The 26,069-nt window shown below is 52.6% G+C and overlaps 4 protein-coding genes across 4 annotated transcripts; all 4 read right to left on the bottom strand.

The window, feature by feature from the left end:
- Positions 1 to 283: 283 nt before the first annotated feature.
- LOC129783547 (tubulin alpha-3 chain-like) lies at positions 284 to 2,702 on the bottom strand. Its single transcript, XM_055793498.1, has 3 exons — positions 2,510 to 2,702; positions 2,165 to 2,313; positions 284 to 1,311 (listed from the first exon to the last, which is right to left on the bottom strand). Exons 1-3 carry the CDS (start codon positions 2,685 to 2,687, stop codon positions 331 to 333), a joined length of 1,308 nt encoding a protein of 435 aa, XP_055649473.1. The 5' UTR covers positions 2,688 to 2,702; the 3' UTR covers positions 284 to 330.
- Positions 2,703 to 9,358: 6,656 nt separating this feature from the next.
- On the bottom strand, positions 9,359 to 9,829 carry LOC129783526 (urocortin-3-like). The gene has a single exon (XM_055793475.1). The coding sequence runs from the start codon at positions 9,827 to 9,829 to the stop codon at positions 9,359 to 9,361; it is 471 nt and encodes a 156-aa protein (XP_055649450.1).
- Positions 9,830 to 13,489: 3,660 nt separating this feature from the next.
- Positions 13,490 to 21,820, bottom strand: LOC106112377 (tubulin alpha-3 chain). Its single transcript, XM_055793492.1, has 4 exons — positions 21,804 to 21,820; positions 15,717 to 15,934; positions 15,372 to 15,520; positions 13,490 to 14,520 (listed from the first exon to the last, which is right to left on the bottom strand). The coding sequence occupies exons 1-4, from the start codon at positions 21,806 to 21,808 to the stop codon at positions 13,540 to 13,542; spliced, it is 1,353 nt and encodes a 450-aa protein (XP_055649467.1). The 5' UTR covers positions 21,809 to 21,820; the 3' UTR covers positions 13,490 to 13,539.
- A 745-nt stretch (positions 21,821 to 22,565) lies between these two features.
- LOC129783543 (urocortin-3-like) lies at positions 22,566 to 23,036 on the bottom strand. Its single transcript, XM_055793493.1, has one exon. The coding sequence runs from the start codon at positions 23,034 to 23,036 to the stop codon at positions 22,566 to 22,568; it is 471 nt and encodes a 156-aa protein (XP_055649468.1).
- Between the last annotated feature and the right edge of the window lie 3,033 nt (positions 23,037 to 26,069).

Below are 26,069 nucleotides of genomic sequence, written 5' to 3'. Positions count from 1 at the left end.
GCAAGAGTTTGCCATTTTAGCCAAAGCAGGCAGCTTGCAACATTCCCCTGGATTAGAAATCCAGATCCTCTGCCTAGGCAGGATGCGTCCCCAGCACTAAGTCAGGCACCTATTCAGCTTCACTCATCAATAAACAGCAGTGTGATAAAGCTCAAGACACCCATGCTACAGAAGTGCACTATGAGAGCATAAACTATGCAAGCAGAAAAGGTATAATACGTCAAACAGTAGCATTGCTGTTCAGGACAACCCTTTAGCACCTCCAGGCACTCAGAACCAATTTAGCCTTATGACAGAGGACTGACTTCATTAAGAACAGACTGCAGTTCATTAATACTCATCCTCATCAGCCTCATCTTCTCCATCTGCAGAGTCCCTGCCAACCTCCTCATAATCCTTCTCCAGGGCAGCCAGGTCCTCTCTGGCCTCTGAAAACTCCCCCTCCTCCATGCCCTCCCCCACATACCAGTGCACAAAGGCTCGCTTGGCATACATCAGGTCAAACTTGTGGTCCAGACGGGCCCATGCCTCCGCAATGGCCGTGGTGTTGCTCAGCATGCACACAGCCCGCTGCACCTTGGCCAGGTCTCCCCCAGGCACCACCGTGGGAGGCTGGTAGTTGATACCCACCTTGAAGCCTGTGGGGCACCAGTCCACAAACTGGATCGACCGGCGTGTTTTAATGGCTGCAATGGCTGCATTCACATCCTTGGGCACCACGTCACCTCGGTACAGCAGGCAGCATGCCATGTACTTGCCACGGCGTGGGTCACACTTCACCATCTGGTTGGAGAACTCAAAGCAAGCATTGGTGATCTCCGGCACAGACAGCTGCTCATGGTAGGCTTTCTCCGCAGAGATGATGGGTGCATAGGTTGTGAGCGGGAAGTGTATCCGTGGGTAGGGCACCAGGTTGGTCTGAAACTCAGTCAGGTCAACATTCAGAGCACCATTGAATCTCAAGGAGGCAGTGACTGACGAGACTATCTGCCCAATCAGCCTGTTGAGGTTGGTGTAGGTGGGACGCTCAATGTCCAGGTTGCGGTTGCAGATGTCATAGATGGCTTCGTTGTCCACCATGAAGGAGCAGTCCGAGTGCTCCAGGGTAGTGTGGGTGGTGAGGATAGAGTTGTAGGGCTCCACCACTGCTGTGGAGACCTGTGGGGCTGGGTACACAGAGAACTCCAGCTTGGACTTCTTGCTGTACTCCACAGAGAGCCGTTCCATGAGAAGGGAGGTGAACCCAGAGCCTGTGCCTCCCCCAAAGCTATGGGAGACCAGGAATCCTTGGAGGCCACTGCACTGCTCAGTCTGGAGCACCAGGGAAAGAACCAGAAGGACCGAGTTAATGGAGTTATTGTGGTGTCCTTGGATTTAAGCTAAAGTTCTGTGTTTAACCATCAAGATCAAGTCTTTGGGCGTTTGTGGGTTTTGGTTTTTTTTGGGTTTTTTTGGTTTTGTTTTGTTTTTTTTTTTTTTTTTTTTTTTTACTGCTTACACACAACCCTCTCACTTCTAGAAGGTGGGATCTGTTAGACACAGCAAATTAAGCTGCTTTTACATTATCTTCTACTTTTGGAGGAAAGGAGGCCTGGCCTGAGGGAGTGACATATTAGGTCAGAGAGACTCACAATACTAACAGTCAAGAAGATTAGGAGAAGTCTGAAAGTCACTACAAGTTTCCACTTAAATCAAGTGTTATCACAGCACTTCTGAGGTCTGTGTGGGTGAAACCTTATGCTCCAGACACTATCACACTAGGGAAGAGAGGTCTAAGGGGAGCCACTATCCAGAAGCTGAGATGTGACATTGTTTGGGATAAGATTTTGGATCAGGATTGACACAGCAAACCCTACACACATTAGGGGAAAGCCCTCTTGCCTGGACAGTCAAGTCGCAGCTGCTTCTTTTCCTGCTTAAGCTGGGGGCATCTTGAGTCCCTGGTTTTCCCCTTAAGTCCCAAGCAGCAAGGCCTACACCCACAGGCATCCCATTGTGTTGCTCCAGGTCACAGTGGCATTTTCAAGCCAACCAAGATATGCTTGGTTTAGTCTCACCACTGCCTCCCTCTCTCCACTCCAGCCACCCAGCCCATTGCATCTCTTGACAGCCAGGGCAAAAGCAACCAGAGCGCTATGCAGACGACCCTCCACAAGGTTTTTACCATTTTACGAGCTCTGTCAACAACAGAGTCAATGATCTCCTTCCCAACGGTGTAGCGGCCCCGAGCATAGTTGTTGGCAGCATCTTCTTTGCCACTGATGAGCTGCTCTGGGTGGAAGAGCGTGCGGTAGATCCCAGTCCTGATCTCATCTGGAGGGGATTGAGATCTCATGAGTGTCACTAGCATAAGATCTGCTGTCTACCAAGTTACTTGCACTAATTTAGATGCAGTTTTACATGGTGAGGCTGCTAGCTTCCAAGAGTTTAGGTGGCCAACACCACACTTCAGGTACAGAGAAGTTATTGCCCCCACCGCCAAGAGTTTTGGAGACCTTCCATGACTTACCAATGACAGTAGACTCTAGGTCAACAAATATTGCCCTGGGTACATACTTCCCTGATCCTGTCTCACTGAAGAAGGTCCCAAAGGAAGAGTCTGCTTGCCCTGGGAATTCACTGGGGAAGAATCCATCTGGCTCAATCCCGTGCTCCAGGCAATATAATTCCCAACAGGAATTGCCCATCTGGACACCAGCCTGGCCAATATGGATAGAAATACACTCCCTCTGCACAGGAATGGGAGAGAAGAGAAGAGAAAGTTAGGAGTGTACACTGAGGAATTAGACTAAAGCGGGCACTTCTGAATGTCTTTATAGAGCATGTGGCTAACAACCTATGGACAAGAGGAACATTAACCCAGCTTGGTGGCAGCCAGGACACTTTCTCTGTAGCAGGCACCCGAGAGCTGCCGAACAACCCACAAATAAGCATTAGCACTTCAGAGAGATGCTGCAATCTCCCAGCAAGGCAGATGCAGAGAGCAGGGTGTTGTGGCAGGTCCCTCCGCATCCCAACACTCATATTGCTCAAGAGCCCTGTTACAAGAAGCAGGCCACCACGCCCAGCTGCTGAATCTACAGTACATGGTGGCTATCAGGTCCAACTGCTCATGGTTTCTTCTCTTTGCTTTGCTGATCCTGCCTTGGGGCAGGAGACAGGGCACAGACAGCCTTCCCAGGTACTGTATCTGGTGCTCTCAGCTGCAGAGGAGGGAATGATTCAGCCCAGCCAGCCTTAGGCAGCAGTGGGAACACTCCCACCATGCTCCTCCCAGGGAGGTACAGGCAGACTTCTCCCGGCTCAGACAGCAGCAGCAGCCCTCTGCTTCTCTCTGATGGGAGAAGCCAGTGCTGTTGAGCTTCAAGAACTGACTGTCAGAGTAGTTTCTCATCTCCATTTAGATTAGATACAGCTATGCAGGATCACTGATTAGAGACAGCTGGAGAGAATCCAAGCAAGAGAGCATTTCTTCATTACCTCCATACAAGACTAGTAATTGCCCCATAAAGCAACTGCTCTTGGCTTGGCTAGAGAGGAGTCCCTGTACAGAAAGTGTGGTTGTGCTGTTGAACTCCTTGACACGGGAGGCTGTGAAACCCAGGCTTTTGGGCTCAAAGAGACTGGACTAGAGACTTCTACTGAGGCTTACTAAGGGAAAAAAACCACGTCCATTTCAAGAAGCCCTGAGCTACAAGATAAGAAAGTGTCAGATGGGCTTACCCAAACCTTAGTCTGCCTTCACCATCTGCTTTTAGCTGTGGCCTAGGCAGGACACTGCACCAGCACAGCAACTCTCAAGTTATCTTCTTGCAAGAAGCCTGGCACAGCAGGACCCCTACCAAGCACAGACACAGGGCAGCAACATCCTCCACTACAGCAGAGGGTCCTGCCCTGAGTGTTGGTGTTTAATATAGCAGCCCTCAGCCACCACCACTGCACTTCTCTTCCTAAACAGTCCCAGGACAGCCTTAGCCACCCCCAACGCCAAGGACAGAACAGGGATGCTGAACCAGTCTCCACAAGGAGAGACCTTCATCCCCTGTTCCAGGTCTGCGCCAGCCCCACAGCAGCACCAGATGGGCACCTAGCTCAGTCATGTATTGAATACCACCAGCAATGCCTTCAAAATATCTTCACACAGAAGGATAAACAGGTCTGAAGGCATTTCAGCAGAGTAGCCCTCCCTAGGTCAGGAAGAGGGGGACACCAACATTTGCAAAGCCAACCCAGCACTGGACATGCCCAAGCACAAGCTCTGCGCCTTTAGGAACCCCTTGTCCAGGGCTCACACGCTCCCCCATACCCCACAACCAGTTTTACACCCACGGAAGCACACAGCCAGGGGCAAAACATCTCACTGGGAAAAAAAAGCCATCGCCAGCCTCACCCTCCTGCAGAGCCAGGCAGGACCAGCCCTGACTATCAGAGAGCAGACCCACAGCTACTCACCATTGCTCCAAACCTCCAGGACCCCTTACCACACTTAGAACCACCTCCCTGAGAGCACACCCTATCTGCCTCCCTCTTGGGCTTTTTATAGAAGGTAGAGCTGGGCTCTCTGCTAGAGGGGTCCCTCCTGTCCCCTCCTTGTGCAGCCACCTGCTGGCAAAGGGTTCAGGTGTTTCTGCTCCAGGAGGGATAGCCATGTGGGGTAATCAAGGTTCTTTGAAGGATTTGCACCTGCAAACCCATAGAGTTTGGAGTTTCTTTGGCTTTTAAATATTCATTCAGAATTGCTTTCCCTACGATGTCTAAGAGCACTTTCTGTGAAATCAGAAAAGGAGCTTTGAATGGTTATTTTTGGGGGGTGGGGGAGCATGTGGAATTATTTATTTATATATTTAAAGAATTATGCTAATTTTTAAAACTTTCATTGCCATCCTCAGGGCTGGAAATGTGTTTTCTGTGTTCCATTGCCCTTTTCCAAATGCAAACGGCACGTCTGTTGAATCTCTTGGGGATGGACAGGAGTTGCAGAATGGGGCTCCTGCCCTGGGGTGATGTCATGGGGCTGGGATTGGTTCTCCAGCACTGGTGCCCCATGAGGAAGCCAGGCTCTCCCAGCTCCAGGGCAGTGTTGGCCCATCGAACGCAATCCAGCTACCCTGGCTGTGCCTGAACTTTGCAGCATCCCCCTTTCCTGGCCCCAGGCCGTTGACAGTGCAGAGAGTGGAGCTCTCCCCAGCCTGTCCCATGGAGATGGGCCTCACTGCCAGAGGGGAATGTAGGACCTGTGTGGTCCTGGAACACTGGTGGAGATGGGACTTTTCTGTTCCTCAGTGTCCCTTCTCTAAGATAGGGATAAGAGCTGTTAGGTGGCAAAAATTCATCAGAGATGCTGAGGCTGTTCTGTGATGTGGGGCTGATGGATGTCTGGGGGGACTTGGGACAGACAAGGAGAGAGGTGACAGTATATGGCATAGTGCCAGGACTGAGGGGCACCAATGTGACCACCACTTTGCAAATGGACAATGGTTTTATTCTCCGTGCAGCATATAAAAAAGCAAAACCTCACGGACATGGGATGTCTCAGAGGCCAGAAACACAAGTTGTAAAATCTGATTTAGACTTAAGACATGGGGATGGGCTTTATGGGACCTACTAAGTCTCATGGTCTGGTGCCCTGGATATGGGTGGTTTACCCTCTGCCCTACCACCTCTCTTGGGTTCAGTGGGAAAGTTGGGGTCTTCTAAGAAGAGGAACAGAAAATGGGACTGCCCCAGGGCACAACTCACAGAAAATGGTCAGGAAGGCAACAGTCCAGAGTCACAGCAAAAGCACGTGAGAGGGACATAGAGCAGAGCAAATCACCCATCCAGCAGCCAGTGGGTCTGCGGCTGAAACTGGGGGCAGTTTCTTATCCTTCTTCAAATAATTGGGTTGCTTTTGCATCTTTATGTGCTCCTATTCATATCACAAATCGTGTTGACAGAGTTCCATGCAGAGCTCCTGGGTGGCCGGGGCTAGCCCTGTTCCTGGAAGAGTTGGTTACAGCTGGCCCAGCTCAGAGCAGGACCGGGCATCCCAGGAGCGGGACAAAACATTCCAAGAATGGGACAGGACATCCCAGAAGCAGGCTTTGATGCCACCAGGGATGGCTCCCTCTAGGTGTATCTGCAGCCTGAAGTGCATCTCACCACCCTGCTTAGGGATCATCTCCTGATATAACTCTGCCATGTTCCCTTGCTCTCTGTCCCGAGGTGCATGGGCAAACTCTGCCTGTGGTTGCTGCTGGAAATCATCTTGTTTTTTTTAGCCAAGACCCCATGGATGTGAGTGTGGATACCTCCTTGCACAGTGGGAGTGCATTTTTGGCCAGATGCTTGATGCCCATTGAGTTACACTGCCTGAATCCCTTCCTCAGCCAGATGGGCATGGGACCTCCTTGATCCCAGGATGAGGTTCAGGATCTGCTGTCCTTGGGGGCTGTCTAAATCACTGCAGCATCTCTGGTTTGCTCTGGTGTGGGTGAAAGAAGCCTCTGAGCATTATCATGTGGAGGAGGAGAAGGAGGACGAGGGCATTCCTGGAGGTCTGGGAAGAGCTGGCTGCCTGGGGTAAGGATTATGAAGAGACTGGAGGGGACCTGGCAATGGAGGCAGGCAGGTATGTTGTGAGTGTGCAGCAACTGTGCACCCATGCCTGAGCAAACCTCTCTTTTTGAGTGCAATACCAAGACTTCCTGCATGAAACGGCAGGAAAGACCAAATCCTCACCTGGCTTTTACAAAACTGCACATATCACCCCAATCAACAATGATGTCTTTTCCAAGCACAGCAGCCTTGGCTCTACATGTTCCCAGGCACAGATGGGTGCTGATGGAGATTTCAGTGCTCCTATTTCTATCCAGCTTCCTCAGGAAATCTGGCTCCTCCAACATCTGCATGTGTTTCAGCCCCTCCAAGCAACCCCTGGTCTCGCTTGGCAGAGGTTGAGAAGGAGGATTAATTTTGGGAGGGTTCGTCCAAGCCAGTGCCGGGTGTGTGTGAGACTCCCTGGCGGGGATGCAGCTGGGGATGGAGGATCTCTGCTTTCCCCATCACTCACTATCAGCTGGTATCTGCTGTCCCTGTCTCAGCTTTGCACGTGCAAGCACAGCCTGGTGCCAGCAAACACCTTGGCTCATCTGCTTCCGTGGTGTCACTTCAATGTTAATTGCCTTCATTAAAGGGGATCAGAAGCTCACTGAGCTCACTCAGCGTGAGCCCCAGGCATGTGATGTTTTGATTTCCAGGCACCAGTGGGGCTGAGATATTCCCATTGTCTAACCTGGTGCTGGAAAAGGACCTCAAAACCAGGGATGGTGCAGATCCCCATGGCAGCTGGTGGGGGACAAAAGCCTGTTCCCAGCCTGGACCAGTGCTTTACTGGAGCTCACCGGGGAGCACAGGGGAAAGTCTTTTCAACTTTCTGCTCAGAGCAATGATTTCTCCCTCGGCTCTGAGCAAATCCCTGTTGCTCCTTGCTGCCCAAGGTTACTCTAGACATCTCTGCACCAGAAAAGGCTGAACTCTGACAACCTGGGGCACCTCTGGACGACCCCACAAAGGAACGAGAGTATGTCCAGCTGGGTGCCCAGACAGGTCTGACTTTGCTGTACCCTGCTTTGCCTGACCAGATGTGAGTGGGCGTGTGTGCCTCAGTTTCCCTGGGTGTAAAATGGGGACAATGCCTATGTCCTGCTGAACGAGAGCTCAACATACCAGTGGGGGATAGATGTGTAGGGTGTTGGGCTATAAAAATGTATAAAGCTATATACATAAAGTGTACTTAAAGGTCAATATAGTGCAAGGCTACAGCGGATTGCAACAAGGAAAGACCTCGCCTGTACACCCTTGGAGCTGAGGCAGGAGGAGGCCATTGCACAGAGATGCTGTGGGCATGTTGGTGGGTCGTCTGCTGGAGATGTGTGCTATGAGAGGAAGATGCTGAAGGGCCTGGTGTACTCCTTTTTTTTTGTTTTTGCTTTTGGGGGTTGGGTCCTGAGTCCCTGGTCTGTGGATCGTCTAGGATCCTTGACCACCTGAGCATGGGCTTGCTGGGGCTGAATTCAGCTGTGTTGCCTCCTCTGGGTGCTTGGTGGGGCGGCGAGGAGATGCCTCCACCTACATCTCCTCAGATGGAGCTGGTGAGTCCATCTGCCAACCCTTCAACTGGAGATCTATCCCCTCTTAATGTCCCCCCGGAGTGCTCTGGCCATGCCCTAGATGGAGCTGGTGGGAGCTGCTTTGTTGCTTTTGATAAACATCTTCTGGGAAAGAAAGGCCAAATTCTCTCCATCTCCCATGCCTGCTACATGCAGAGATGGAGGTCAGAAGATGAAGTTTCATCTTGGAGCGGGGCTGGGAGGTGAAGAGAATGGCAGATTTAGAGGAAGGGATAAATAGTCTAAGGTGAAGGGGTGGGAGCTTGGTGAGCTGGGCTTCAGCGGAAGGTGGAAAAGAACAGGGTGAATGTTTGTGTTGTTGAATGTTGAAGTCTGCGCATAGGGAGCTGAAGCTCTACCAACTGAAAAACCGGTACAGAGGTCTACCAGGAAAGGCAGAGTGGTGGGAAAGGTGGGCAGGGATAGACTGGGCAACATGGACAGACCCCATGAGGTGGATCTGGAGCAGCCAGGGAGGCACCTGCAGCTCTTGGGGTCCAGACTCACCTGAGGCCGTGGGGTGGCCCTGACCAGTGCCAAGTGATGACTTGGGAACACTTGTGAAGGGCCATGTGGATTGGAAGGTTGATGCTGTCCCAGCTGCAACTGCTGAAGGTGCTGGTGGGGAAAGGAGTGGTTGTAAAACAACCTTAAAACCTAGAGAGTCCCCAGAAGGGGAAACTGGGAAATTCCTCTTGAGGTCCCCTGCCCATTCTTGCTTTTCCCTTTCCAATGCAGTAATGATTGTGTGTAGGGACAACTTGTGTATGGAGAATTTGGGAGGGAGTAGGGTCTGGATGGTGGTGGAGACAGGGCCGTGAAGTTGAGCTGGAGGGAGGTTTTGGAAACCCAGTGGGCCCAGACAGGCCTGATCGAGCACCCAGTGGAGGCGATGGGATAACAAAGCACTGGAAACTCAAGAGATTGTAGCTTTAATTAGAGACCTTCCTGAGGCAATGCGTCCCTTTGCCCTGCTGCAGACACAAGCCTCTTCCCCGCGCGTGGAAATGTCCAGGAGGAGGGATGGAGGAGATCGGGAAGGAGAGAAGGAGGAAGAAGAGGTATGAAAGTTAGGTAGCTCTATGGGTCAAAAATATACAACACTGATATCGTACACGGCCATCAGTCCTGTCTGGCCAGCAAGCTGGGGCCAGGTGGTGGCCCCTTGCAGCCAGCCCAGCTCTGAGTCCCCCCTGCCCTGTGGGGGGTCACTTCCGCCACCCGATTTGGGCCATGAGGTGAGCATTGGCGGCGGCCTTTGCCCGCAGGTTCTTGGCTTTGGCGATGTTGAAGAGAACGTTCATGATGTTGGTGGGGACGTCGAGGGAGAGGGTGACCTTGGTGCGGCGGTCGCTCTTGGCCCGGTTTTGGTACGTCTTCCCCTTTACCTGTGCCTGGGAGACATATTTGTAATGGCCTTCACCTGGGAACGTCCTTTTCCCCATCTCTTCATCCACCGCATCCTCCCCCACCTCCTCATCTGACACCTCCTCTGGCGATGGCAAGTCGAAACTGCGCTTGTCCAAGATGGTGTTTTCTTCTGGGCGGCTCTTCTGGGCTTCAGCAAGGGCCGCATTAAGGCAGCTGAAGATAGAGGCGGCGCTGTAGAGGTGGAGAGCTTGGCCAGTCTCGGCAGCACAGAGGAGGGCAAGGAGGAGCAGCAGCCTGGTGTGGGCCATTGTGGTGGCCTGCCCAATGGGAGAGAGTGAGGGGAGGGCAGAGATGGGCATGAGCATCCTGCCGGGCCCAGGATAGAGCACCATTGTCTCCCCATCCTCCCACATCCCATAGACCTGGGTCCCTCTCCCAGATTCTGCACTCTTGGTTTCACCTCCCAGGTCTCCCCCATCCCCTCTAATGGTTAGGACAGGTGGGTGGGAATCAGTTGTCCTGGGGCCTCCTCCTCCAAGGTGCAATCCCCCAGCCCTTGGTTTTGGGGTGCTGGGTGGGAGGTGGAATGTCCAAAATGCTTTGCAAAGCTGCAGTCTCCATGAAGGAAAGGATTTGGCCATCCATTTGCTGAAGCACCAGTGCCTGCTGCAGGAGAGATGGTTTCTACTGTGGGTACCTCCTTGCCTGGAGGAATCTCATTGCAGCCTCCCTGCAGCCCTCTCTACCTTGCTAACTCCTCCATGGAGTAACTGTGGGTACCACCAGGTGCTGTAAAGGTGGGTTTTCCTTTCAGCTCCTCTCTGGTCAGTCTGAAGCCACCAGAGATGTTTCTGTGCTCTTTGAAACCAGAACTTGCCCTTCCACCTGTTCACAAAACTCTTTCTGAAAAGGGCATGAAGAGTGGGGGACAGTCAGCCCCAGTGCTGGAGGTGTGATCTGCCACCAGTCCACTGTGATGGCCCCATGTCCCTTCTCCAGCCCTGACCCTGGGTGCTCCAGGGCTGCCTGTTACCCCATGGCTCCATGCCCAGGACCCCCCTCCACCCTGCGTTCAGGATGGGCTGCCCCATCTGATGGCCCATCTAGGGTGCAGTCCCCCTGTGGACAGCCCTGCCTGGGGACCTGGGGCCACCTCCAAAATAACATCATAGCAGCGTCACTCCCTGCTTGAAAGACAGTCATTTCTGGGCCTTGAGGGGGACTGAAAACCTTGGGATAACCCTCCTGCTCCACAAAACCTCCCCATCTCTGAGTCCTGTCTCTCCCAGTAGCGACCCATTGCCCTGTATACCCACCCGACCATTCAAAAAGACCACCGAAAAGGCCACAGGGGATCTCATGGTGAGGGTCTTTGCCCCTGTCGAGGTCAGAAAAGTGTCCCTGGGGCCAGCCCTGAGGGCACATGGCCCCTCCAAGCGCCTGGAGGTGTGCTGGCATTCCCGATCTTCAGACCCCACCTTGTGGCAAGGGCACCGCATGGCAAGCCCTGGCCAGGGGACAGTCCCCGGGGGTGCAGGGCCCTGCCTGGGGCTGGGGTTTCATCACTGATTTGGGGTCACGAACTGCTAATTTATTTCCCATGGGGACAGGAGTGTGGAGGTGTCAGGGAGGCTGGGGAAGCCCGTGGGAAGTTCTTTCAGAGCAGGATGGCTCCCTTGGGTCTCCATGGATGTCTGTGTCTTTGGGGATGGAGTATGTGCATCTTCTGGGTATGGAGGCTGTGCACCACTGCATAAGGGGCTGCTGGGTGGGGGAGATGTCCTCAGACCCATCAAAATCAAGTCAAATCACTTGCCCTAGGAGTTGTCACCCTGGACCTGCTCTTCTTCCCCCTGAGCCGCGGTCCCTGAAACTGCTGTCACTTTAACTGTCCATCACCGTCCTGTGGAGGGGGAGACTGGGACAGGTTTATCCCCTTAACCCTGCCCTTTGCAGTCCCTCAGAGGGGGAGAATGGGGCAGGTCGTACAGGCAGGATTTGAAGGACCTGTTTAATTTCCACTCCTTTGCCTCGCATGCCCCTGCACAAAACCCCACAGAGACACACACACACACACCCCCCCCCAGGCAACAGCCACCCCCTTAACTCTGCCCTGTGTCCAGAAGAGAGACAGAGGACATGCAGCAGCCATGGCACGACCCAGGCAGCACGGGGGAGGAAACCTTTCCCCAGGCACACAGCCCCCATGCAAGAGCAATTCAGGGCCCAAACCTCTCCTTCCTTCAGCCCCAGTTCAGACATGTAAACACTGGGACTTAGTTTTTTGCTTGCAAAAGCTTAACAGGATGAAGATCTTTCTCCTACCCCAAAACCTCCCCCTTTGCAGCTGCGTTTCAGCCTCAGAAGGAACAGTCCCCCTCACAAAAAAAAAAAAAAAAAAAGAAAATCCTGGCAGCCCCTGCTAGCAGGGTGGGTGGCATGAATTTAGAGGCTGCTAAATTTCTCACCCTTGTCTACAACCCCTGCTCTCCCTGGGACCCTGGTCCTGAGCTGCTGGGTGGAGAGGCAGAATATCTTCAAAAGGCCTTGCAGAGCCCTCAGGATCATGACCCTCCCCAAGAGCAGTGGGCCATACCTAACATTTTCACTGAGGTAATTTCATAGCAGCGAGTTGAGCACAGAGGAGGCTTCAGCCCAACAGTAGATGGGAGGACCCATCTACTGTCTATTCATGCTCCCAGCACCCTGGTTTTTTAGGCTAACTGCAGCTAACAATGAGCTCTGGGCTCTTTCCACCTCCCAATTATAGGAGGCAGCAACACATCTCCATCCTTCTAACCATCCCTGGCTGTACCTGCCAGTGCATCACTTTGGGAACATCTCCAGAATCACATCCCCATTAGGACAGAGGGCAGCTGTAGCTACAGGGTATGGAGGAGGTCTGGGGCAGAGGGAGACTGACTTCACTTTGAGACAGAACCCAGCATTAAAATGAGGAGTGGGTATACAACAAACAAATGTGGTGTATAACTCCATGCAGCATGGAGCCAGCCATTCTCCTACCCCACAGGCTTATGAACACTCCTTCTCTATATCTTATCAGAGGCTTTTCATGGCTTTTCCTCCTGAGCCACTCCATCACATTGGCCTGGCACACCTCCTCAGGGCAAACTCCAACCCCAGGTGCACAGGACTGAGCTCATGCTTGCACCAACCCCTGAGCAAGACCCCAGTCTACAGCTACAGCACTGCTCCACCAGCCAGTACTTGCTCGGGCAACAAACAGGCTTTACCAAAGATGGTGAGGTAAAGCCCCACCAGAAAAGTACTTTTTGCCCAGGTGCCACTCCCTGTAATGGCACTGGTCAAACTGGGGGTTCCCTGTTCTCCCAGACATGCTTCCTCCGAGCTGCTCTTGGTGGCAAGAAGAACAGCATCCAGCTCCAGACAGACAAGTCCCTGCAGGATATAAGACACTTGCCTCACAGCAATAATTATTGTTGATGATCCTTACAGATGACCTGCCCAGAGCACACTCTTATCAGCATTTGCTGTTCTCCCCAGGACAACATCCACACAGAAGGGACCACCCCACAGAATAAATCTTCATTAAGTCCAAAGAACTCAGAGAAAGAAAATCTTTATTCAAATAAAAAAAAAAAGACAGTTGCATAGAAGTATACAGGTGCATTTCTAATTAAAAGGTGCTTTTACAGTAAAAGCTAGAGCAAGAGTTTGCCATTTTAGCCAAAGCAGGCAGCTTGCAACATTCCCCTGGATTAGAAATCCAGATCCTCTGCCTAGGCAGGATGCGTCCCCAGCACTAAGTCAGGCACCTATTCAGCTTCACTCATCAATAAACAGCAGTGTGATAAAGCTCAAGACACCCATGCTACAGAAGTGCACTATGAGAGCATAAACTATGCAAGCAGAAAAGGTATAATACGTCAAACAGTAGCATTGCTGTTCAGGACAACCCTTTAGCACCTCCAGGCACTCAGAACCAATTTAGCCTTATGACAGAGGACTGACTTCATTAAGAACAGACTGCAGTTCATTAATACTCATCCTCATCAGCCTCATCTTCTCCATCTGCAGAGTCCCTGCCAACCTCCTCATAATCCTTCTCCAGGGCAGCCAGGTCCTCTCTGGCCTCTGAAAACTCCCCCTCCTCCATGCCCTCCCCCACATACCAGTGCACAAAGGCTCGCTTGGCATACATCAGGTCAAACTTGTGGTCCAGACGGGCCCATGCCTCCGCAATGGCCGTGGTGTTGCTCAGCATGCACACAGCCCGCTGCACCTTGGCCAGGTCTCCCCCAGGCACCACCGTGGGAGGCTGGTAGTTGATACCCACCTTGAAGCCTGTGGGGCACCAGTCCACAAACTGGATCGACCGGCGTGTTTTAATGGCTGCAATGGCTGCATTCACATCCTTGGGCACCACGTCACCTCGGTACAGCAGGCAGCATGCCATGTACTTGCCACGGCGTGGGTCACACTTCACCATCTGGTTGGAGAACTCAAAGCAAGCATTGGTGATCTCCGGCACAGACAGCTGCTCATGGTAGGCTTTCTCCGCAGAGATGATGGGTGCATAGGTTGTGAGCGGGAAGTGTATCCGTGGGTAGGGCACCAGGTTGGTCTGAAACTCAGTCAGGTCAACATTCAGAGCACCATTGAATCTCAAGGAGGCAGTGACTGACGAGACTATCTGCCCAATCAGCCTGTTGAGGTTGGTGTAGGTGGGACGCTCAATGTCCAGGTTGCGGTTGCAGATGTCATAGATGGCTTCGTTGTCCACCATGAAGGAGCAGTCCGAGTGCTCCAGGGTAGTGTGGGTGGTGAGGATAGAGTTGTAGGGCTCCACCACTGCTGTGGAGACCTGTGGGGCTGGGTACACAGAGAACTCCAGCTTGGACTTCTTGCTGTACTCCACAGAGAGCCGTTCCATGAGAAGGGAGGTGAACCCAGAGCCTGTGCCTCCCCCAAAGCTATGGGAGACCAGGAATCCTTGGAGGCCACTGCACTGCTCAGTCTGGAGCACCAGGGAAAGAACCAGAAGGACCGAGTTAATGGAGTTATTGTGGTGTCCTTGGATTTAAGCTAAAGTTCTGTGTTTAACCATCAAGATCAAGTCTTTGGGCGTTTGTGGGTTTTGGTTTTTTTTGGGTTTTTTTGGTTTTGTTTTTTTTTTTTTTTTTTTTTTTTTTTACTGCTTACACACAACCCTCTCACTTCTAGAAGGTGGGATCTGTTAGACACAGCAAATTAAGCTGCTTTTACATTATCTTCTACTTTTGGAGGAAAGGAGGCCTGGCCTGAGGGAGTGACATATTAGGTCAGAGAGACTCACAATACTAACAGTCAAGAAGATTAGGAGAAGTCTGAAAGTCACTACAAGTTTCCACTTAAATCAAGTGTTATCACAGCACTTCTGAGGTCTGTGTGGGTGAAACCTTATGCTCCAGACACTATCACACTAGGGAAGAGAGGTCTAAGGGGAGCCACTATCCAGAAGCTGAGATGTGACATTGTTTGGGATAAGATTTTGGATCAGGATTGACACAGCAAACCCTACACACATTAGGGGAAAGCCCTCTTGCCTGGACAGTCAAGTCGCAGCTGCTTCTTTTCCTGCTTAAGCTGGGGGCATCTTGAGTCCCTGGTTTTCCCCTTAAGTCCCAAGCAGCAAGGCCTACACCCACAGGCATCCCATTGTGTTGCTCCAGGTCACAGTGGCATTTTCAAGCCAACCAAGATATGCTTGGTTTAGTCTCACCACTGCCTCCCTCTCTCCACTCCAGCCACCCAGCCCATTGCATCTCTTGACAGCCAGGGCAAAAGCAACCAGAGCGCTATGCAGACGACCCTCCACAAGGTTTTTACCATTTTACGAGCTCTGTCAACAACAGAGTCAATGATCTCCTTCCCAACGGTGTAGCGGCCCCGAGCATAGTTGTTGGCAGCATCTTCTTTGCCACTGATGAGCTGCTCTGGGTGGAAGAGCGTGCGGTAGATCCCAGTCCTGATCTCATCTGGAGGGGATTGAGATCTCATGAGTGTCACTAGCATAAGATCTGCTGTCTACCAAGTTACTTGCACTAATTTAGATGCAGTTTTACATGGTGAGGCTGCTAGCTTCCAAGAGTTTAGGTGGCCAACACCACACTTCAGGTACAGAGAAGTTATTGCCCCCACCGCCAAGAGTTTTGGAGACCTTCCATGACTTACCAATGACAGTAGACTCTAGGTCAACAAATATTGCCCTGGGTACATACTTCCCTGATCCTGTCTCACTGAAGAAGGTCCCAAAGGAAGAGTCTGCTTGCCCTGGGAATTCACTGGGGAAGAATCCATCTGGCTCAATCCCGTGCTCCAGGCAATATAATTCCCAACAGGAATTGCCCATCTGGACACCAGCCTGGCCAATATGGATAGAAATACACTCCCTCTGCACAGGAATGGGAGAGAAGAGAAGAGAAAGTTAGGAGTGTACACTGAGGAATTAGACTAAAGCGGGCACTTCTGAATGTCTTTATAGAGCATGTGGCTAACAACCTATGGACAAGAGGAACATTAACCCAGCTTGGTGGCAGCCAGGACACTTTCTCTGTAGCAGGCACCCGAGAGCTGCCGAACAACCCACAAATAAGCATTAGCACTTCAGAGAGATGCTGCAATCTCCCAGCAAGGCAGATGCAGAGAGCAGGGTGTTGTGGCAGGTCCCTCCGCATCCCAACACTCATATTGCTCAAGAGCCCTGTTACAAGAAGCAGGCCACCACGCCCAGCTGCTGAATCTACAGTACATGGTGGCTATCAGGTCCAACTGCTCATGGTTTCTTCTCTTTGCTTTGCTGATCCTGCCTTGGGGCAGGAGACAGGGCACAGACAGCCTTCCCAGGTACTGTATCTGGTGCTCTCAGCTGCAGAGGAGGGAATGATTCAGCCCAGCCAGCCTTAGGCAGCAGTGGGAACACTCCCACCATGCTCCTCCCAGGGAGGTACAGGCAGACTTCTCCCGGCTCAGACAGCAGCAGCAGCCCTCTGCTTCTCTCTGATGGGAGAAGCCAGTGCTGTTGAGCTTCAAGAACTGACTGTCAGAGTAGTTTCTCATCTCCATTTAGATTAGATACAGCTATGCAGGATCACTGATTAGAGACAGCTGGAGAGAATCCAAGCAAGAGAGCATTTCTTCATTACCTCCATACAAGACTAGTAATTGCCCCATAAAGCAACTGCTCTTGGCTTGGCTAGAGAGGAGTCCCTGTACAGAAAGTGTGGTTGTGCTGTTGAACTCCTTGACACAGGAGGCTGTGAAACCCAGGCTTTTGGGCTCAAAGAGACTGGACTAGAGACTTCTACTGAGGCTTACTAAGGGAAAAAAACCACGTCCATTTCAAGAAGCCCTGAGCTACAAGATAAGAAAGTGTCAGATGGGCTTACCCAAACCTTAGTCTGCCTTCACCATCTGCTTTTAGCTGTGGCCTAGGCAGGACACTGCACCAGCACAGCAACTCTCAAGTTATCTTCTTGCAAGAAGCCTGGCACAGCAGGACCCCTACCAAGCACAGACACAGGGCAGCAACATCCTCCACTACAGCAGAGGGTCCTGCCCTGAGTGTTGGTGTTTAATATAGCAGCCCTCAGCCACCACCACTGCACTTCTCTTCCTAAACAGTCCCAGGACAGCCTTAGCCACCCCCAACGCCAAGGACAGAACAGGGATGCTGAACCAGTCTCCACAAGGAGAGACCTTCATCCCCTGTTCCAGGTCTGCGCCAGCCCCACAGCAGCACCAGATGGGCACCTAGCTCAGTCATGTATTGAATACCACCAGCAATGCCTTCAAAATATCTTCACACAGAAGGATAAACAGGTCTGAAGGCATTTCAGCAGAGTAGCCCTCCCTAGGTCAGGAAGAGGGGGACACCAACATTTGCAAAGCCAACCCAGCACTGGACATGCCCAAGCACAAGCTCTGCGCCTTTAGGAACCCCTTGTCCAGGGCTCACACGCTCCCCCATACCCCACAACCAGTTTTACACCCACGGAAGCACACAGCCAGGGGCAAAACATCTCACTGGGAAAAAAAAGCCATCGCCAGCCTCACCCTCCTGCAGAGCCAGGCAGGACCAGCCCTGACTATCAGAGAGCAGACCCACAGCTACTCACCATTGCTCCAAACCTCCAGGACCCCTTACCACACTTAGAACCACCTCCCTGAGAGCACACCCTATCTGCCTCCCTCTTGGGCTTTTTATAGAAGGTAGAGCTGGGCTCTCTGCTAGAGGGGTCCCTCCTGTCCCCTCCTTGTGCAGCCACCTGCTGGCAAAGGGTTCAGGTGTTTCTGCTCCAGGAGGGATAGCCATGTGGGGTAATCAAGGTTCTTTGAAGGATTTGCACCTGCAAACCCATAGAGTTTGGAGTTTCTTTGGCTTTTAAATATTCATTCAGAATTGCTTTCCCTACGATGTCTAAGAGCACTTTCTGTGAAATCAGAAAAGGAGCTTTGAATGGTTATTTTTGGGGGGTGGGGGAGCATGTGGAATTATTTATTTATATATTTAAAGAATTATGCTAATTTTTAAAACTTTCATTGCCATCCTCAGGGCTGGAAATGTGTTTTCTGTGTTCCATTGCCCTTTTCCAAATGCAAACAGCACGTCTGTTGAATCTCTTGGGGATGGACAGGAGTTGCAGAATGGGGCTCCTGCCCTGGGGTGATGTCATGGGGCTGGGATTGGTTCTCCAGCACTGGTGCCCCATGAGGAAGCCAGGCTCTCCCAGCTCCAGGGCAGTGTTGGCCCATCGAACGCAATCCAGCTACCCTGGCTGTGCCTGAACTTTGCAGCATCCCCCTTTCCTGGCCCCAGGCCGTTGACAGTGCAGAGAGTGGAGCTCTCCCCAGCCTGTCCCATGGAGATGGGCCTCACTGCCAGAGGGGAATGTAGGACCTGTGTGGTCCTGGAACACTGGTGGAGATGGGACTTTTCTGTTCCTCAGTGTCCCTTCTCTAAGATAGGGATAAGAGCTGTTAGGTGGCAAAAATTCATCAGAGATGCTGAGGCTGTTCTGTGATGTGGGGCTGATGGATGTCTGGGGGGACTTGGGACAGACAAGGAGAGAGGTGACAGTATATGGCATAGTGCCAGGACTGAGGGGCACCAATGTGACCACCACTTTGCAAATGGACAATGGTTTTATTCTCCGTGCAGCATATAAAAAAGCAAAACCTCACGGACATGGGATGTCTCAGAGGCCAGAAACACAAGTTGTAAAATCTGATTTAGACTTAAGACATGGGGATGGGCTTTATGGGACCTACTAAGTCTCATGGTCTGGTGCCCTGGATATGGGTGGTTTACCCTCTGCCCTACCACCTCTCTTGGGTTCAGTGGGAAAGTTGGGGTCTTCTAAGAAGAGGAACAGAAAATGGGACTGCCCCAGGGCACAACTCACAGAAAATGGTCAGGAAGGCAACAGTCCAGAGTCACAGCAAAAGCACGTGAGAGGGACATAGAGCAGAGCAAATCACCCATCCAGCAGCCAGTGGGTCTGCGGCTGAAACTGGGGGCAGTTTCTTATCCTTCTTCAAATAATTGGGTTGCTTTTGCATCTTTATGTGCTCCTATTCATATCACAAATCGTGTTGACAGAGTTCCATGCAGAGCTCCTGGGTGGCCGGGGCTAGCCCTGTTCCTGGAAGAGTTGGTTACAGCTGGCCCAGCTCAGAGCAGGACCGGGCATCCCAGGAGCGGGACAAAACATTCCAAGAATGGGACAGGACATCCCAGAAGCAGGCTTTGATGCCACCAGGGATGGCTCCCTCTAGGTGTATCTGCAGCCTGAAGTGCATCTCACCACCCTGCTTAGGGATCATCTCCTGATATAACTCTGCCATGTTCCCTTGCTCTCTGTCCCGAGGTGCATGGGCAAACTCTGCCTGTGGTTGCTGCTGGAAATCATCTTGTTTTTTTTAGCCAAGACCCCATGGATGTGAGTGTGGATACCTCCTTGCACAGTGGGAGTGCATTTTTGGCCAGATGCTTGATGCCCATTGAGTTACACTGCCTGAATCCCTTCCTCAGCCAGATGGGCATGGGACCTCCTTGATCCCAGGATGAGGTTCAGGATCTGCTGTCCTTGGGGGCTGTCTAAATCACTGCAGCATCTCTGGTTTGCTCTGGTGTGGGTGAAAGAAGCCTCTGAGCATTATCATGTGGAGGAGGAGAAGGAGGACGAGGGCATTCCTGGAGGTCTGGGAAGAGCTGGCTGCCTGGGGTAAGGATTATGAAGAGACTGGAGGGGACCTGGCAATGGAGGCAGGCAGGTATGTTGTGAGTGTGCAGCAACTGTGCACCCATGCCTGAGCAAACCTCTCTTTTTGAGTGCAATACCAAGACTTCCTGCATGAAACGGCAGGAAAGACCAAATCCTCACCTGGCTTTTACAAAACTGCACATATCACCCCAATCAACAATGATGTCTTTTCCAAGCACAGCAGCCTTGGCTCTACATGTTCCCAGGCACAGATGGGTGCTGATGGAGATTTCAGTGCTCCTATTTCTATCCAGCTTCCTCAGGAAATCTGGCTCCTCCAACATCTGCATGTGTTTCAGCCCCTCCAAGCAACCCCTGGTCTCGCTTGGCAGAGGTTGAGAAGGAGGATTAATTTTGGGAGGGTTCGTCCAAGCCAGTGCCGGGTGTGTGTGAGACTCCCTGGCGGGGATGCAGCTGGGGATGGAGGATCTCTGCTTTCCCCATCACTCACTATCAGCTGGTATCTGCTGTCCCTGTCTCAGCTTTGCACGTGCAAGCACAGCCTGGTGCCAGCAAACACCTTGGCTCATCTGCTTCCGTGGTGTCACTTCAATGTTAATTGCCTTCATTAAAGGGGATCAGAAACTCACTGAGCTCACTCAGAGTGAGCCCCAGGCATGTGATGTTTTGATTTCCAGGCACCAGTGGGGCTGAGATATTCCCATTGTCTAACCTGGTGCTGGAAAAGGACCTCAAAACCAGGGATGGTGCAGATCCCCATGGCAGCTGGTGGGGGACAAAAGCCTGTTCCCAGCCTGGACCAGTGCTTTACTGGAGCTCACCGGGGAGCACAGGGGAAAGTCTTTTCAACTTTCTGCTCAGAGCAATGATTTCTCCCTCGGCTCTGAGCAAATCCCTGTTGCTCCTTGCTGCCCAAGGTTACTCTAGACATCTCTGCACCAGAAAAGGCTGAACTCTGACAACCTGGGGCACCTCTGGACGACCCCACAAAGGAACGAGAGTATGTCCAGCTGGGTGCCCAGACAGGTCTGACTTTGCTGTACCCTGCTTTGCCTGACCAGATGTGAGTGGGCGTGTGTGCCTCAGTTTCCCTGGGTGTAAAATGGGGACAATGCCTATGTCCTGCTGAACGAGAGCTCAACATACCAGTGGGGGATAGATGTGTAGGGTGTTGGGCTATAAAAATGTATAAAGCTATATACATAAAGTGTACTTAAAGGTCAATATAGTGCAAGGCTACAGCGGATTGCAACAAGGAAAGACCTCGCCTGTACACCCTTGGAGCTGAGGCAGGAGGAGGCCATTGCACAGAGATGCTGTGGGCATGTTGGTGGGTCGTCTGCTGGAGATGTGTGCTATGAGAGGAAGATGCTGAAGGGCCTGGTGTACTCCTTTTTTTTTGTTTTTGCTTTTGGGGGTTGGGTCCTGAGTCCCTGGTCTGTGGATCGTCTAGGATCCTTGACCACCTGAGCATGGGCTTGCTGGGGCTGAATTCAGCTGTGTTGCCTCCTCTGGGTGCTTGGTGGGGCGGCGAGGAGATGCCTCCACCTACATCTCCTCAGATGGAGCTGGTGAGTCCATCTGCCAACCCTTCAACTGGAGATCTATCCCCTCTTAATGTCCCCCCGGAGTGCTCTGGCCATGCCCTAGATGGAGCTGGTGGGAGCTGCTTTGTTGCTTTTGATAAACATCTTCTGGGAAAGAAAGGCCAAATTCTCTCCATCTCCCATGCCTGCTACATGCAGAGATGGAGGTCAGAAGATGAAGTTTCATCTTGGAGCGGGGCTGGGAGGTGAAGAGAATGGCAGATTTAGAGGAAGGGATAAATAGTCTAAGGTGAAGGGGTGGGAGCTTGGTGAGCTGGGCTTCAGCGGAAGGTGGAAAAGAACAGGGTGAATGTTTGTGTTGTTGAATGTTGAAGTCTGCGCATAGGGAGCTGAAGCTCTACCAACTGAAAAACCGGTACAGAGGTCTACCAGGAAAGGCAGAGTGGTGGGAAAGGTGGGCAGGGATAGACTGGGCAACATGGACAGACCCCATGAGGTGGATCTGGAGCAGCCAGGGAGGCACCTGCAGCTCTTGGGGTCCAGACTCACCTGAGGCCGTGGGGTGGCCCTGACCAGTGCCAAGTGATGACTTGGGAACACTTGTGAAGGGCCATGTGGATTGGAAGGTTGATGCTGTCCCAGCTGCAACTGCTGAAGGTGCTGGTGGGGAAAGGAGTGGTTGTAAAACAACCTTAAAACCTAGAGAGTCCCCAGAAGGGGAAACTGGGAAATTCCTCTTGAGGTCCCCTGCCCATTCTTGCTTTTCCCTTTCCAATGCAGTAATGATTGTGTGTAGGGACAACTTGTGTATGGAGAATTTGGGAGGGAGTAGGGTCTGGATGGTGGTGGAGACAGGGCCGTGAAGTTGAGCTGGAGGGAGGTTTTGGAAACCCAGTGGGCCCAGACAGGCCTGATCGAGCACCCAGTGGAGGCGATGGGATAACAAAGCACTGGAAACTCAAGAGATTGTAGCTTTAATTAGAGACCTTCCTGAGGCAATGCGTCCCTTTGCCCTGCTGCAGACACAAGCCTCTTCCCCGCGCGTGGAAATGTCCAGGAGGAGGGATGGAGGAGATCGGGAAGGAGAGAAGGAGGAAGAAGAGGTATGAAAGTTAGGTAGCTCTATGGGTCAAAAATATACAACACTGATATCGTACACGGCCATCAGTCCTGTCTGGCCAGCAAGCTGGGGCCAGGTGGTGGCCCCTTGCAGCCAGCCCAGCTCTGAGTCCCCCCTGCCCTGTGGGGGGTCACTTCCGCCACCCGATTTGGGCCATGAGGTGAGCATTGGCGGCGGCCTTTGCCCGCAGGTTCTTGGCTTTGGCGATGTTGAAGAGAATGTTCATGATGTTGGTGGGGACGTCGAGGGAGAGGGTGACCTTGGTGCGGCGGTCGCTCTTGGCCCGGTTTTGGTACGTCTTCCCCTTTACCTGTGCCTGGGAGACATATTTGTAATGGCCTTCACCTGGGAACGTCCTTTTCCCCATCTCTTCATCCACCGCATCCTCCCCCACCTCCTCATCTGACACCTCCTCTGGCGATGGCAAGTCGAAACTGCGCTTGTCCAAGATGGTGTTTTCTTCTGGGCGGCTCTTCTGGGCTTCAGCAAGGGCCGCATTAAGGCAGCTGAAGATAGAGGCGGCGCTGTAGAGGTGGAGAGCTTGGCCAGTCTCGGCAGCACAGAGGAGGGCAAGGAGGAGCAGCAGCCTGGTGTGGGCCATTGTGGTGGCCTGCCCAATGGAGAGAGTGAGGGGAGGGCAGAGATGGGCATGAGCATCCTGCCGGGCCCAGGATAGAGCACCATTGTCTCCCCATCCTCCCACATCCCATAGACCTGGGTCCCTCTCCCAGATTCTGCACTCTTGGTTTCACCTCCCAGGTCTCCCCCATCCCCTCTAATGGTTAGGACAGGTGGGTGGGAATCAGTTGTCCTGGGGCCTCCTCCTCCAAGGTGCAATCCCCCAGCCCTTGGTTTTGGGGTGCTGGGTGGGAGGTGGAATGTCCAAAATGTTTTGCAAAGCTGCAGTCTCCATGAAGGAAAGGATTTGGCCATCCATTTGCTGAAGCACCAGTGCCTGCTGCAGGAGAGATGGTTTCTACTGTGGGTACCTCCTTGCCTGGAGGAATCTCATTGCAGCCTCCCTGCAGCCCTCTCTACCTTGCTAACTCCTCCATGGAGTAACTGTGGGTACCACCAGGTGCTGTAAAGGTGGGTTTTCCTTTCAGCTCCTCTCTGGTCAGTCTGAAGCCACCAGAGATGTTTCTGTGCTCTTTGAAACCAGAACTTGCCCTTCCACCTGTTCACAAAACTCTTTCTGAAAAGGGCATGAAGAGTGGGGGACAGTCAGCCCCAGTGCTGGAGGTGTGATCTGCCACCAGTCCACTGTGATGGCCCCATGTCCCTTCTCCAGCCCTGACCCTGGGTGCTCCAGGGCTGCCTGTTACCCCATGGCTCCATGCCCAGGACCCCCCTCCACCCTGCGTTCAGGATGGGCTGCCCCATCTGATGGCCCATCTAGGGTGCAGTCCCCCTGTGGACAGCCCTGCCTGGGGACCTGGGGCCACCTCCAAAATAACATCATAGCAGCGTCACTCCCTGCTTGAAAGACAGTCATTTCTGGGCCTTGAGGGGGACTGAAAACCTTGGGATAACCCTCCTGCTCCACAAAACCTCCCCATCTCTGAGTCCTGTCTCTCCCAGTAGCGACCCATTGCCCTGTATACCCACCCGACCATTCAAAAAGACCACCGAAAAGGCCACAGGGGATCTCATGGTGAGGGTCTTTGCCCCTGTCGAGGTCAGAAAAGTGTCCCTGGGGCCAGCCCTGAGGGCACATGGCCCCTCCAAGCGCCTGGAGGTGTGCTGGCATTCCCGATCTTCAGACCCCACCTTGTGGCAAGGGCACCGCATGGCAAGCCCTGGCCAGGGGACAGTCCCCGGGGGTGCAGGGCCCTGCCTGGGGCTGGGGTTTCATCACTGATTTGGGGTCACGAACTGCTAATTTATTTCCCATGGGGACAGGAGTGTGGAGGTGTCAGGGAGGCTGGGGAAGCCCGTGGGAAGTTCTTTCAGAGCAGGATGGCTCCCTTGGGTCTCCATGGATGTCTGTGTCTTTGGGGATGGAGTATGTGCATCTTCTGGGTATGGAGGCTGTGCACCACTGCATAAGGGGCTGCTGGGTGGGGGAGATGTCCTCAGACCCATCAAAATCAAGTCAAATCACTTGCCCTAGGAGTTGTCACCCTGGACCTGCTCTTCTTCCCCCTGAGCCGCGGTCCCTGAAACTGCTGTCACTTTAACTGTCCATCACCGTCCTGTGGAGGGGGAGACTGGGACAGGTTTATCCCCTTAACCCTGCCCTTTGCAGTCCCTCAGAGGGGGAGAATGGGGCAGGTCGTACAGGCAGGATTTGAAGGACCTGTTTAATTTCCACTCCTTTGCCTCGCATGCCCCTGCACAAAACCCCACAGAGACACACACACACACCCCCCCCCAGGCAACAGCCACCCCCTTAACTCTGCCCTGTGTCCAGAAGAGAGACAGAGGACATGCAGCAGCCATGGCACGACCCAGGCAGCACGGGGGAGGAAACCTTTCCCCAGGCACACAGCCCCCATGCAAGAGCAATTCAGGGCCCAAACCTCTCCTTCCTTCAGCCCCAGTTCAGACATGTAAACACTGGGACTTAGTTTTTTGCTTGCAAAAGCTTAACAGGATGAAGATCTTTCTCCTACCCCAAAACCTCCCCCTTTGCAGCTGCGTTTCAGCCTCAGAAGGAACAGTCCCCCTCACAAAAAAAAAAAAAAAAAAAGAAAATCCTGGCAGCCCCTGCTAGCAGGGTGGGTGGCATGAATTTAGAGGCTGCTAAATTTCTCACCCTTGTCTACAACCCCTGCTCTCCCTGGGACCCTGGTCCTGAGCTGCTGGGTGGAGAGGCAGAATATCTTCAAAAGGCCTTGCAGAGCTGGCACAGCTGCTGGGAGAGACTGAGCTGGTGTGAGCTGCCGCTGCCCTCTCCAGAGCCACGGAGCAGCGGCTCCTCCTTGCCTCTGTTTCACAGCTGCCTCAAACGGGTGGCTTGGCCCGGCAGCCAGCTCGGGCTTTTTACACTTAGCAAAACTCTTCAGGGACCTTGGCTGAGTGAGGGGAAAGGCAGAACAAGGGGGTAACGTGGCTGAAATGCAATTCCCCCGGCCCCCGAAAAAAGCAGGAAAAGAAGAAACCCCACATGCGGTGGATCTGAGGAAGTCTGAGTTAAATCTGCCGCTGCCGGAGGGTGACCTGCGGGTGCCATTCCTCAGGGTGGAAATTGCCGGGATGCCCGTGAGCAATTTACAGGCATTACATTGAGGTGGTGCCGACAGCCGCGGCAGGACCATCTGTATCAGCTGAAGATCTGCTCTCAGCTTTAAAGAGAAAAGTCTATTGCTCCAGCAAGGCAGCTCCGGCAAAGTGGGGACAAAGCGATGTGCTGGTTGTCTTGGGCTCCTCGGCAGCAGAGGCGCTGGATTAAAGCTATTTTCTTCCCCGTCAGAAAGTAAGTCTGGAATAAAATACTACTGTGGATGAGACCTATAGACTCTTAAAACTCTTTCTGTCTGATGCTGCCTCCACTTTCCTAATGAATCTCTCCTGACAATGCTGATTCTTGGGCTCCAAAATTCAAGCTGACCCAGTGGGGACAGGGCTGTGCCCTTGTCACCTCCCCATTCCTTTAATCATAGCAGTGATTTATATCTCTACTTTTCAGTTT

Source organism: Falco peregrinus, unplaced genomic scaffold, assembly GCF_023634155.1.
Source record: "Falco peregrinus isolate bFalPer1 unplaced genomic scaffold, bFalPer1.pri scaffold_51, whole genome shotgun sequence".
In the NCBI taxonomy this organism is placed as follows: Eukaryota; Metazoa; Chordata; class Aves; order Falconiformes; family Falconidae; genus Falco; species Falco peregrinus.
Note: the sequence above shows the minus strand (reverse complement) of the source record. Positions and strands in the feature narration are given on the sequence as shown.